The following is a 14899-nucleotide window of genomic DNA, read 5'->3' on the forward strand; positions in this document are numbered from 1 at the left end:
TCATAACTTCTTCGTTATAACTCGGATTTCGGCATTCTTTATATATTCGGGAACCTCATTTCAACTGCTACAACATTTTCCATAGATATCAGCTTTATCTAACATTTTATTTTGATGCTTATTTTTATTCTTAATTACATTAAGACACACAATTAAGCACAAAACATATAATACTCAAATAATACACTTTTATTATTTCAAAACGGGTTTACAAAGGTTAACCTAGACTATTATATCAACATTAATGACAAGCCCAGAAACACAGGCGTTACATTAAGTCCCAATAATTTACCAAGTAGTCCCTACCTTCATAAATATTTACGAAAAACCAATCCGAAACTTACACTTTTAACCCCCCGACTTCTAAAATTGTGACAATTAGCTCCTCGAGACCAACACCTTGCTATATAATTATTGATTTTAGGGCTATTATACATTTATTTATTTATTTATTTAATAAACGGGTTGTTACAACTCTCCCCTACTTAAATTAGATTTCGTCCTCGAAATCATTCCGTACACGCCAACCCACCCAAGTAGCATGGCTACAATCATGGGCACACCCTAGCCTACCCAGGGTAACCGTGACCAACCTTCGTAAGGCCTTAAAGTCCACAAATGATCAAATTCCTTACAACAAGATCACATATACTCTGTCTGAAATCTGCAGCCTCGAGGTGGTCTGACTCCTTGCCAGACCGCTTATACTGAATCATCATTGTTGAATCCAGTCCATTTATCCCTCAACTGACTACTCAACTTCTAATAGCTCGAGGTTCCCACTATAAAACAGGATCACATACCTAATTATCCCTGTAGATCACTTATACTTGGCCAAGGATCAACTAATCCCGCTGTGAGTGACTTGTCACTTCCCAATCAACCAGCTATTCCATCCGTACTTGCAACCTAAAACACAAATACTAACACTGCCCAAACGCTGAAACTGCCCGAACATTGAACTGCATGAAGCAGTATGTTGCCAAATGGCTGCTTTCCAAAATCTACTGAGACCTGCCTGGTCTCAATTCGTTCGCCAATCATCTGAAATATCAGATTCCACCCGGCTACGGAGCCAAAGGACTCCCACTTAGTCGTCTCACACGACTTCTGAACGAAATCCTTCTCTGGAACTAGTTGCCACTAGTTATCATGCCAATGTGGCTCTAACGACCTTCTGATCTAACCGATCGGGTCCATGCATTGAATCCTATCGTCATCATATCCAAGGCTAAAAGTGATTGCTACCTGACCAATGGTAGCCTTATATCCCAAATGACCTTACGTAGTCCATTGCCTCCTTGATCTCATAACCGTAGTGGCGTTCCTACAGTCGTATCGTTGGTTCAACCAGATCGAACCCATCTAGGTAATTCCATAATCCAATCCGTGGATTTCTATATCCTCAATGCTGCACCCGAACTATTGGGTACTCATGTTCCTTCTGCGTCCTAACAACCCGCTCATGCTATCTACCAACCTAGTGAAGCTACGGCTACACCCGCAGACTTACAACACTTTCCATGCCAACTGACTGTTACTGAAAGCTACAGCTACCCCCGTAGTCTTACAGCACTTCCCATACTATCTGACTGTTAGTGAATGCTATGGCTACCCCCGTATTCTTACAACACTTTCCTTACTATCTGACTGTTAGTGAATGCTACGGCTACCCCCGTAGTCTTACAACACTTTCCTTACTATCTGACTATTAGTGAATGCTACAACTACCCCTGTATTCTTACAACACTGTCCATACCGGGTCGAACACGCAATCGACCTTACACTTAACTGAACTTGAGTCCTAACTGAAGCTCTAACATGGTTCCCTAAACCTGCTGTTTGATGCTAATGACCTTTAATGGAGTTGAATAGTTTGTTGAAGATCAAATCATTCCTTGCTCTCCATATTCCCCATAAGGCAGTTAGAAAGATAGCATACAAGACCTTTTGGTGGGATTCCCCTTGAAAGTAATTGTGCTTTCTTGAGAGAAGATCTTCATCTTCAGTTGATGTGGCATGAGTTACATTCACATCACACCATGTTTGTATTAAGAGCCAAATCTCCTTTACCCATCGACAATCAAGTAGAATGTGAATAGAAGATTCCACCTCCAACCCACAAGATTCACACAACATTGAGTCCATTCTAACACCTCGTTTTTCCAGATCAATTTTGGAGGGTAAACGGTTCAACACAAATCTCCATTCGAAGAAGTTGATCTTAATTGGGACCGATTTATTCCAAAAATGTTTATATGCTAACGAAGTGCATACATTAGATTCCCACAAACCTCCGAGAGAGCTCACAGAGAATTTTCCATCCAAGTTGATGAGCCATTTCCAAGTGTCATTGTAGTTATTCATCTATTCTGTTAGGAAAGATATTCACTACTTATCCCAATATCCCTTACATCTAAATCTTGTAGTTGGAACCAAATTATTCATGGTAAAGTTAATGTTTTAGCTTTGGAGGTTGCACCATGAAAACCTGGATAATATGGCTAATCTCTACTGTTTTAATATTATCTCAGATCTACTCGTCCGCTTTATAGTGTGTGATTACTAAGGAAATTTGGTGTAATTTAGTGAGTTGGTGGAACATTCTTCGAACTACAATTCCACTAATTTTTGTTTGATGATTACCAAATTACAAAACCTACCCCAAAATGAACAAGTTCCACTCTTTGATTGCAAAGGAGGTTCAAGTTCTTTCTTACTTAAAGTTAAGAGAAATTAAATATCCTCCTACTTTTTGTTCCTACGTATCCTCCTACCCAATGAAATGATGACATGTGTAATATTTAATGTTTATTTAATGAGATTTAATGATATTTTAGGATACTAATATGACACATGTCATCATTTAAATTGTAGGAGGATTTGTAGAATAAAAGGTAGGAGGATATTTAGTTTCTCGTTAAGAGAAATCGACGAAAAGAAAAAACTTTTTCTATTATTAAGTTATCGAATGGTGTTGTAATCCATCCATCCTATTAATGAACGTAAAAGTAGAACTTTGATTGTTATTAGTTATTACTAGCTAGATACACATTTATTATGTTTTATTCAATTTTGTGTGCGATCACTTTATTGAAAATTGGGCGTTGCGAATGCTAGGGTTGGCGTTGGGGCTTATTTATTGGAAGATAAGTACATACCCATCCAATCGCATTGCGTCACTTGCATTTACAGTCTGACTAAAAGTCAAACTGATTTACCACAACAAATCCTACAACCCTTTATAAATAGAAAATATTTTCTCCAAAGCTCTCAACTTTTCCCGATCTTCTCAACAAACAAGATAAATCTCCCATGTTCTATGATTAGTTCTCGTACAAATCCAATCTTCCAATCCGAAAAGCTTCAAACACCAAACAAGGTTCGTCTTCACTGATTCAGTTCTCCTTCAATTTTACTCATTAATTCTTGGTTGTAGTCCCATGTTGAAAGATGAATCAAACCCAATTAAGACACTCATTCATCGTAAATTCCCTTGAATTACTGCTTAGATTCCTTTTCAAGCAAACGTTATATCGAAATTTTAAGTGAAAGTACATGAACTGGTGTTAATTTGAGGGCCCGATATATAAAAAGTGGTGTTTGTTTTGTTGCATTCCAGGTGTTCGATCAATTTACAAACTGTATAGAATGAGAAACCGGTCAAAAAACTCTCCGGCTACATCAAAGGAAACCAGTGATGGTGTGAAGCCAGTAGACGAGACAAAGATTAAGAATGTAGTAGTTACTGCGAAGAGATCACCTTATGCAGTTCTCGCTTTGTTTATCTTAGTCATACACGGAATATGGGCAGTTCATCATTATCAATTCGAGAATTTACCGGAGCCGCTTTCCGCCGATCAGGTAGGGAAAAGAGGGTTTTCCGAGGAGTCGGCAATGAAGCACGTCAAAGCGTTGACTCAATTGGGTCCTCATCCTGTTGGTTCTGACGCTTTGGAGCTTGGTTTACAGGTACAATTACGAATTTACGATCGATTTTAACCAGTTAAACTACACGATTGTCTGCTAATTCTTCTCCTTTCCGATTTCATTCTGAAGTATGTCTTAGAGGAAGCTGAGAAAATAAAGACGACAGCTCACTGGGAAGTCGACGTCGACGTTGATCTTTTTCACGCAAGTTCTGGTGCTAACATACTCGTCGGTGGACTTTTCAAGGGGAAAACACTTGTCTATTCAGATCTTAAACATGTTGTTTTAAGAATCTCGCCAAAATATTCATCTGAAGAAGTAGATAGTGCGATTCTGGTTTCTTCCCACATCGACACTGTCTTCTCAGCGTAAGTTTCTTCCATTTATGATCCACCTCTTATTCTCTTTATCAACTTCAAAATGAAAATGGAGTCTTATGTTTATAAAGGGAAGGAGCTGGTGACTGTAGTTCTTGTGTAGCTGTTATGTTAGAGCTTGCTCGAGGAATCTCCCAATGGGCTCATGGTTTCAAGAACTCTGTTATTTTCTTGTTCAACACTGGGGAAGAAGAAGGCTTAAATGGAGCCCATAGCTTTATTACTCAGGTGTTTCTCTCTTACCCTTATTTTTAATCATGTGTTTAACTTTAAGTTATAACTTAACTTATAAAATCTTTACAGCATCCATGGAGTAGTAGCATACATATGGCTATAGACTTGGAAGCCATGGGCATCGGTGGAGCATCTGCTATTTTTCAGGTCTTGTTTAATAAGATTTTTTTTTTTTTTTTTAATTTTATTTTTCTAAATTCATTTGTCAATTGTCACTTAATTTGTTGCTCATTTTGACAGACTGGTCCGAACCCATGGGCAATTGAGAACTATGCATTGGTAGCAAAATACCCCTCTGGTCAAATTCTTGCTCAGGTGATATTCCTTTTTTTTTTAAAAAAAATTACATATAATGTTAGTTTTTTTTTATTATATATCTCAAATTCATGATTTTTATGTTCGATTTTTGTTTAGTGGTGCAGGATCTTTTTACATCAGGTGTTATAAAATCTGCTACTGATTTTCAAGTTTACAAAGAAGTTGGTGGTCTTTCAGGTCTTGACTTTGCTTATGCAGATAATACAGCTGTATATCACACAAAGGTATTCTTGTATTTCAAAACATTATTATTATAAATAACTTCTCCAATATTATATCAAATTAAAAGTAATAATCTTTTGCAGAATGACAAGTTGAAACTTTTAAAACCGGGTTCCCTTCAACACCTTGGAGAAAACATGCTTGCTTTTCTTCTTCACACTGCTTCATCTTCTCAACTCACTAAAATGGCATCCAATGAGAAAACTCAACATGATCCCGCCATATATTTCGACATTTTGGTACATTTAATTTAACTTTTCAATAATCAATATTCAATAGTAATAATTAAATCTTTATATAATAAATTTTGATGTGATGATTCAGGGAACATACATGGTTGTGTTTAAACAAAGTTTAGCCAACATGTTATACAACTCAGTGATAATGCAATCCATGATGATATGGGGTACATCAATTCTAATGGGTGGTTCAACTTCAGCTATTTCATTATCTTTATCATTTTTTAGCATCCTGCTGATGTGGATTTTCTCTTTAAGTTTCTCAATTTTTGTTGCCTTCATTCTACCCTTCATATCATCATCTCCAGTTCCCTTCATTTCAAATCCATGGCTAGTTGGAGGTTTATTCCTTTCCCCTGCTTTCCTCGGGGCTTTGACCGGTCAACACATTGGTTATCTTATATTACAAAAATACATATTCAAAAAAATGGAGAATCTTTCTCTTTCTCTTTCTCTTTCTCATGTGGTGAAACAAAATTGGGCCAAATTAGAAGCTGAAAGGTGGCTATATAAAAGTGGTTTGTTACAATGGCTTATTATTCTTGTTGTGGGGCATTATTTTAAAGTTGGATCTTCCTATTTTGCCCTTGTATGGCTTGTCTCCCCAGCTTTTGCTTGTAAGTGCATGAGTTAATTGATTAACTTTAGATCTTTTTAAGTAAGATTGTGATTGATTGATTTGAATTTTTGATTTTTTTTCAGATGGATTGCTTGAAGCAACTTTATCCCCAAATCGAGCACCAAAGGCACTTAAAACAATAACATTGATTTTTGGATTATTTATACCATTTTTAATCTCTGGAGGGATGTTTGTTCGATTGGCAGGGACAGTTGTTGGTATGGGTGTTCGTTTTGACAGGTATTCACTCCATGGGCATTTTTGTAATTTTGATTTCTTTTGTATTTGAAAATGTTTTTACATTTTATATGAATTCAGGAATCCTGGAGGGAATCCAGAGTGGTTAGGGAGTTTACTACTTGCTGTGTACATATCAGCTGTTGTATGCCTTTCATTGGTGTACCTCATTTCATACATACACATATCAGGTTTTTTTATTTTTATTTAAATATTTATTTATAAAAATCTTTTTTTTTTGGTTGTTTACTTATTTGTCCTTTTTAGGTGCAAAGAAATTCATTGCAATTGGAAGCTTCATTGTGTTTGGCATTTCATTAACATCAGTTATATCTGGAATCATCCCACCATTCACTGAAGACATTTCAAGAGCAGTAAATGTAATTTTTTTTTTGTCCATTATAATTAGAAAAGAGTTTAATAATAAAATTATGAGTATTGAGTAGTACATTACAAATTTTGTCCATGTCACTATGTGATATACTGTCCTTTTTGAGTTTGCTCCAAGGGCAAAATGGTCATTTCAAAAAATCTAACAACAGACTAGTTACATAAGGACCAAAAATAAGAAAATATTCCTTTTTATTAGACCTAAACAGATGAAAATTCCAAACCTTTTTTTGCAGTTTAATTAGAAGTAAAAGACTATAAGTCACACATTTACTCACTCATAGTAAAAAATGCATACGTTTGCTTTTCAGGTTGTTCATGTTGTGGACACATCAGCAAACAAAGAACCGAGTTCTTATATTTCATTGTTTTCAACTACCCCTGGAAAGTTAACAAAAGAGATTGAACATATTGGTGAAGGGTTTGAATGTGGAAGAGAAAAAGTTATTGATTTTGTCACTTTCACTGCTTCATATAGTTGTTGGACCGAGGGCAATTCGGTAAATGGATGGAGTAAATCAGATATTCCAACATTAAATGTTGAAAATGATAATTCAACAACAGATGAAAGACTTACACAAGTTACAATCGATACTAAAGAGTCAACACGTTGGTCTCTTGCAATCAATACTAATAAAATAGAAGATTTTCGACTCAAAGGTACTACTACTGTCTTTAACTCTTTTACTAAAATGACGTTTTTGCCCTTTCCCCCTTTTTGACATTGTTCTTTCAGATGGTGAGGAATTGATACAAACTGGGACGAAAAGTAGTGCCGATGGATGGCATATTATTCAGTATTCTGGAGGGAAGAATGCTTCTAGAAGATTTGGTTTGACACTTTATTGGGGTAAAAATGGAACTCAGGTGGAAAATGATGAGAATGAGCTTTTGTTGAAATTAAGGACAGATGTTGATAGATTGACTCCAAAAGTCAAAAGGGTTCTTGAGAAGCTTCCTTCATGGTGCTCATTGTTTGGGAAGTCAACGTCTCCACATACCTTAGCTTTCATAAGTAACCTACGTGTTAATTTCTGATTAACCATACAAATTTAAACTTTGATATCGATTTCTTGGAAAGCTTTTTTGATTGTTGATAGGTAAATTTATGATCAGAATCTTGTCTATTGATTTATTATGTTTAGACTATAGTTTTGGATGTTCAACATGATTGTTTGATGTTCGATTGTTGTCTGTCTATATAACTATGATACAAACTTGCCATATGGGAGAGGTTTATTTTTTTAAAATAAGCAAGGATCTATTGACAAAGTTCCTTGCTTTGCAAGTTTGAATAATAGTATTTATAGGGCATTAGGGTTAGGGTTAGGGTTTTTGGTAGGCAAAAATTAATTTTGAAAACCTTCGAAACCACGACTTATTGAATTGTAGGCGCTATTTTTTCCAATTATATTTTAAACTAGGTGTAAGACCCGTGTATCATACGGGTTTATTAAAAATAAAAATTTAATATGAATATAAACATTAAATATTTTATAAAATAATGTTTTTCTATAAAAATGTAATCTTTTGAAACATTTATGAAAGAAATCAAATCGTTTGAATCATTTATGAGAATTTATCATCAAATTAATAAAATGATAACCTTACATATATATAACCCATTAGAATTTTTTGGAAATTTATTTTAAGAAAAAATTGAAATCCTTAAAAATGACAAAGTGGAAAATAACAATTTTTAAAATCCTAGAAAATGACATGTGTCAAAATTGAGGAAAAATTGACAAGTGTCAAAAGTATTTTCATTTATTAGATAGGATAAGAATTCAGTTTGATTTGTATCAAAATGGTATCAGGGCGAGAGACATTGGAAAATATATTGCAGTTATAGTTCATTTGGAAATTGTTCATCAATTACTATTCACTAACAAACACTATTCATTGATTTAAAATTGTACATTAATTTACTGTTCACATAAAATTCATTGATTTATTCTTCATCAAGATAATTTCACACCGACAACCATGACTAAGGTATCAAATTTGGAGTTGGAACTTAATCAACATAAATCGCAGTAGATGAGCAACTAACAGTTGTGGAAAAAGATTTGACATCAATGAGGTTGGAATCGAATAGGAGGCACAAAGAATTGGTTGAACTGAATCAAAGAATGATGACATTACTCCATCGCTTGGCAAATAAGATATCACTGATTATTAAACCAAAATCGACTACCAAAACAAAACCAAAACCGGTTAATCAACCTGCAATATGTCGTCCAAAGCCAAGATGTGAAGACTTTGGATATGATGTAAAATTGCATAAAAGCTAAAAGGTTCCCAAAGCTACTTGAAGTAGCTATTAGTTAATAAGTTCTTTTTTTGTTTAAAATAAAAGTTTAAGTTCGACTCTCAGACGAAAGTTTTTTTTTTTCAAAAGCTAAAAGTTCGTTGTTGAATATATCTAATGTGACTTTTTGGTAAAAGAGTAATGATACGGAACTTTTTTTCGTTATTGAATGATTATTATTATTATTATTATTATTATTACTATTATTATTATTATTATTATTATTATTATTATTATTATTATTACCTAGAAGAGTATTATAATAACCTTTTACATTGTTGCGGGCTAGTGTTATTATTATTAAATACTTTATTCTTATTGTTTTCTGTCTATCTTTTGTAAGAATCGGTCCACCAAGTTTTTTTGGTTAGCAAGTTAGAATAATAGTTAGGTCTGAGCTTTGCTTAGGAACAAGACTAAGTTGAAGCCGAAGCGAAAAACCAAGAGCCAAACTTATGGATATCGAGGAATTGAGAACCGAATCGAATTATATATTCCGTTTCCATATTGATTCCGATTCGATTCGATGCCAAGAAGTATTTTGCTCATCCATAATAAATATTGTTAATAATAATATTTATAATGCATTAGGATTGGGGTTTTTGTTAAGCAGAAATTAAGTTTGGAAACCTTAGGACCATCTATTTCTCGAATAATATTTATAATGCATTAGTGCATTATGATTAGGGTTTTAAATAAGAGTTCTATCTATTTGTATCAAACTCTTAATCATAAATGTCGTTGCACAGTTTGTTTTTTATTTATTTATTTATTTATAATTTTAGTAGACTGTGTAAAATAGACCATTAAGTGATGGTAAAATGATTAGATCATATATATATATATATATATATATATATATATATATATATATATATATATATATATATATGATACATACTTATAAAGCTAGCATTTTTTCTTGAATCTCATGCATTTGAAACCCCCATTATTTTTTCCTTTCACCACATTCATTTGAAACTCCCATGACTTTTCAATTTCTTTATAATAATAATTATAATTTGGTAATTAGGTTAAATAAATATCAAATCTAAAATGTATTCATATATAAACTAAATTTCAATATTAAAATAATATCTTTAATTCTACTTATAAAATTATGTTTTTTAACTTTTAACATATCATACTTAATTTATTAGTTTTAATATAATATTGAATGTAAACCATTATCATTTTAAATGTATAATTTTGAAACAATTTGTATAAAATACTTAAATTATTAATTAAAATATAACAGTATAGGCTCAACTTAAATATAAATTTTATTTAATTTAAACAACCCGAAGATTATTTTATAAAAAATTAAAAGTGATAAATTGTAGTGTCTTTCTAATAATGATTGTAAGTTGGTTAATAAGGTTAAATAAATATCAAACCTAAAGTGTAATCATAATTAGACTAAATTTCAATTTTAAAATAATATCTTTACTTCTATTTATAAAGTTATGTCTTTAAATTTTAACATATTATACTTAATTTATTAGATTTAAAGTGTTGTTGCATGTAAACCATTATCAGTTTAAAGCTACAATTTTTGAACAGTTTGGACAAAATACTTAAATTGTTAATTTAAATATAATATTACAGTGTCAACTTAAATATAAATTTTAGTTCCACTAAAAAAACCAAATAATATTTTGTAAATAATTAAAAGTGATAAATTATAATGATAAATGCAAAAACTAAATTGTAATATCAGTTTAACTAAAATATTTCCTAAATATATTTATATAATCGTTAAAAATTTTCAAATAAGTAGCTTAAAATAACTTATAATAACAATAGTTAAAAATAACTCTATATAAATGATTATATTGTTTCCTTTAAAATCAAAAAATAATGTTTGATGTTTTAAATAATTATAATGATAGAAATTAAAACATTAAGCAAATATATTTTAAAAAATTAGTTAAAAATAACAACTATAAATAATATTAAACCATATATAATATTTAGTTTTATTGATGTATAACTCGCGAGTAGAAGTCATAAAAAGGATTGAGGTTATGACGTTATAATAGATTTATATATTATCATATAATTCAAAATAGCCAATATATTATATCAAATTAATATACGAATTATTATATCAAATTTAACAACAACGTTAGTGTTATATTTTAAAAAATATATATTTGTAAAGACTTCAACTATATAGGTGTTTCTGCGCATTACAATGTCAACTCAAATATAAATTTCAGTTCCATTTAAAAAAACTAAATAATACTTTATAAAAAGTTAAAAGTGATAAATTGTAGTGATAAAAGCAAAAACTAAATTGTAATTTCAATTTAACTAAAATATTTCTTAAATATATTTTTATAATTGTTAAAAGTTTTCAAATAAGTAACTTAAAATAACTTACAATAACAATAGTTAAAAACAATTGTATATAAATGATTATATTGTTAGTTTTAAAATAAAAAAAAAACAATGTTTGACGTTTTAAATAATTATAATGATAGAAATTAAAACATTAAGCAAATAAATTTTAAAAAAATAATTAACAATAAAAACAACTATAAATAACATCAAATCATATATTATATTTAATTTTATTCATGTATAACTCGCGGGTAGAAATCATTCAAACGATTGACATTAAGAAGTTCTAATAAATGTATATATTATCATATAATTCAAAATAATCAATATATTATATCAATTTAGTATATACATATTATTATATCAAATTTAACAACACTATTATTGTTATATTTAAAAAATCATATATTTGTAAAGACTTCAACTATTTAGATGTTTCTGCGCAACATGCAGGCATTCGCCTAGTATACTAATAAAAGAGCAGTCCTTTTGCCAAGTGTCATAATATTAGAACTCCTAATTAATATGATATCATTTGTCATTCTATTAATTCTCTATTTTAAATTCATTAAACCTCTTAATTAATGTGATATCATTTATCAATCTATTTATTCTTTATTTTAAATTTTAAATTTTATATTATTGTTTTCATTAGTTCACAAATAAATTTTATATTATTGTTTTCATTAGTTCACTAATATATATGATAAATTAATTCATCTTATTTATTTGAATCAATAATTATAATTTTACATAACTAATAAAAAAATCTCTTAATTAATAATGTATTTAAAATTTTATATAAAATAATTGATTAATAATTTTGAATTTTTTACTATGAATATTTAATTAATTTTGTAACTGTGATTTTCACGAGTTATAAACTAGTATATATATATATATATAAAAAAAATATCATATTATAAAGCATATTAGTCATATCTTGAAATTTAAGAGATAAAAGTTATAAACCTTTTTCTATAAATCAATTATGCATAATTAAATCATTAATACTTGCCAAAAATTTGAAGATTTGAATTAAGTAAGGTTATATTAATTAATTTATATTTCTTAAACTAGATATTGATATTAATTAATTTACATCAAATATATAAAAAAACAATATAAATATAAGGTCAAAATATAAATATTTTATTTAAAAGTGGTAATTTTTTTATTACATAATAACTAACAATAAAACCTAATAATTATTTTCTCTATAAGAAACTATTCGTCAAAAGATCTATTTATCGTTGCCGTTTTGCGCGGATACACATCTAATATATATATATATATATATATATATATATATATATATATATATATATATAAAAGCTGGTAGAATAAGTTTCACATTTTGTATATATTTTTTATGTAATTGTTTGTATTGTTTAAGAATTAATATTGCATTGTACATTTTATTTATGGTGTTTGTGTCCATTTGTAGGTAGACTTATTTATCATACCAGAAGATATTTCACCATTTTGTGACTATTTTGTGTTGGAAAATTAGTTTTATGAATTTCCAAAAATGGGTTTTGCACATTTTGAACATAAATTTTGAACTCAAAACGTAATAAAAAAAGGACAAATAATTATATATTCGTGTTCTCCTCCGTGCTACCTTCGTTTTGATATTTTACACGTACAAAACGGATTAAACTTGAATTAACAATTACTTGTCAAATTAAGGTAGTTGAAAAAGATTAAAAAAAAGTGAATTGAGTTGGAGTATGGAAAGAAAATGAGTTTATAACTACAAATACAAGCTACTTTGTAAGCCTTGGTTGCAGTTCACTGAACTTGTGTGCTAGCGTGCATCATGTGGGTATGAATGCACCACTAGTCTACCAGAAAAATTCAAGTATCCTTTTGCAATTATTTTCTTTTCGTTTAACAGTTACAAACCCGAATTAAAGTTTTGATCTACCAATTAATTATGTCATTTAATTGTATCACGTTTTGATGTTTAATGACATCAATTACGATTTATAGTATAAATAGAATATCTCCTTGACTGTTTAGATTACACCGAATGAATAAAAAATAGTCTCGTCTTTCTCTCTTGCGCTTATGGCTTAAGAGGGTTCGGGCCAAGTGAGGGTTCAAACAATCTACCAGAATTATTTTTTTATTGTTGTATCATTAGATTCAAACATATAGATAGGGCGGATTTGCTTGAAGAAAACTATGTTAAACATATGTCTTAATAAACATATTTTACTTTTTTATCTTTTGTAAAATATTGGGTTATATTTTCCTAACATCTCATATGATACTCGAGAATGTATATCGAGACTTGAGTAACAAAAATTTAAAATTGGCATAACTTTGAATTACAAAACACAAAGCTATGCCATATATTAGGTGTTGCGTTGACTTTTTTCGATTTCGTCTTGACATTTATGTCCTTCCATTCATATTGTATAAAGTAAACACAATAATATTACATCAAGTCATAAATAAAATATACAAGATAAGAAATTTGTATGTTTGACTTTTTGACCAAATATCTTATATGGGATCTTGAGCTTCTTCGATTCGTGGTATATATCTTTGAAGATTCCTCTTCTTCTAATTTCCTTTTATTTATTTATATTGTTTTCGATATTTTTAGTTTTCTAGTGATTGACTTATTTGTTTACTTGTATCTCTGAAGATTCCTCTTCTTTAAATCAGTTATATTCTATATTGACATAGTATATCTTTTAGCCTTTTTCCTTTTCAACCAATCTTATTAGTTTTCATATATAAGAAACATCCTTTTTTATATTATATAATATATTGAGACAATTTATTTCCGACAGGCAAGCCTATCGGTGGGTGTGCAATTAGGGGAAACAGCCGTGCAATTTGGTTTTCAAATTTAATAAATTATAAATAAAATACAAAATAAATCCCGAAATTAAATCACATTAATTGGTGTGTGCGTGAGATCGAGACGTCCTCCCGACCATCGAAACGCCGCAAGTCTTGTTACACATGCCTACTTAATACTATTGTATTATATATAATTTTTTTTTTTTACAATATTAACCATTTATGAAGCACTTATTAGAAAAAGAAAAAACTTGCTTAATTTGCTTTGTGATAATAGATTAATAAAGATAAAATCACAAAAATTGTCAAAATAGGGTAAACCGTTAAAAAAACTACCCCTTTGATGTTGATACAAAAATGAGCATTAATAGTGAAATGGTGCCATTGAAAAATTCAAAACTTCTAAAAACTAGTCCTTCATATTTAATATAAAATTTTCATTTTTTTTAAACAATGAAAAAGTATTTGAATCTCTTAATATCTAACAGCCCATTTCATACTATGATTTTTTAGCAGAAAAAAAAATCATTTTTTGAATATCTCTACAAAGAGATAACTACAACATCAATACTTCATTAATATTTATCATTTGGACCATCTAAGATATCTCTATCTTCAACAAATCCGGGTTCAGTCCTTGTGTTTTTATTTTCTTTGCCTTTTTACATGTGGTGTCTGATTTATTTATCGATTTTTAATCCCAACAATAAAAACATTTAATATGTTTAAAAAAAATTCTGATGGATCAAAACAAAACATAATTTGATAGCAACAATTGATTTTCACGATGGATCTACAAAAAATTGGTGGTTATTTTGTCTAGTAACTTAAAATATTATTTTATTAAAAGACTTTT

At 29.9% G+C, this 14899-nt stretch overlaps 2 protein-coding genes across 2 annotated transcripts; one reads left to right on the top strand and one right to left on the bottom strand.

The window, feature by feature from the left end:
• Positions 1–1848: 1848 nt before the first annotated feature.
• Positions 1849–2367, bottom strand: LOC128127673 (uncharacterized). The gene has a single exon (XM_052766333.1). It carries the CDS (start codon positions 2365–2367, stop codon positions 1849–1851), a length of 519 nt encoding a protein of 172 aa, XP_052622293.1.
• An 818-nt stretch (positions 2368–3185) lies between these two features.
• Positions 3186–7732, top strand: LOC111913228 (uncharacterized). Its single transcript, XM_023908948.3, has 14 exons — positions 3186–3382; positions 3623–3972; positions 4060–4298; positions 4379–4535; positions 4611–4688; positions 4782–4856; positions 4964–5083; positions 5165–5320; positions 5406–5937; positions 6023–6179; positions 6258–6367; positions 6444–6556; positions 6878–7226; positions 7303–7732. Exons 2-14 carry the CDS (start codon positions 3652–3654, stop codon positions 7602–7604), a joined length of 2709 nt encoding a protein of 902 aa, XP_023764716.1. The 5' UTR covers positions 3186–3382; positions 3623–3651; the 3' UTR covers positions 7605–7732.
• The last annotated feature ends 7167 nt before the right edge of the window (positions 7733–14899 follow it).

This window comes from Lactuca sativa, chromosome 8 (genome assembly GCF_002870075.4).
Source record: "Lactuca sativa cultivar Salinas chromosome 8, Lsat_Salinas_v11, whole genome shotgun sequence".
NCBI lineage: Eukaryota > Viridiplantae > Streptophyta > Magnoliopsida > Asterales > Asteraceae > Lactuca > Lactuca sativa.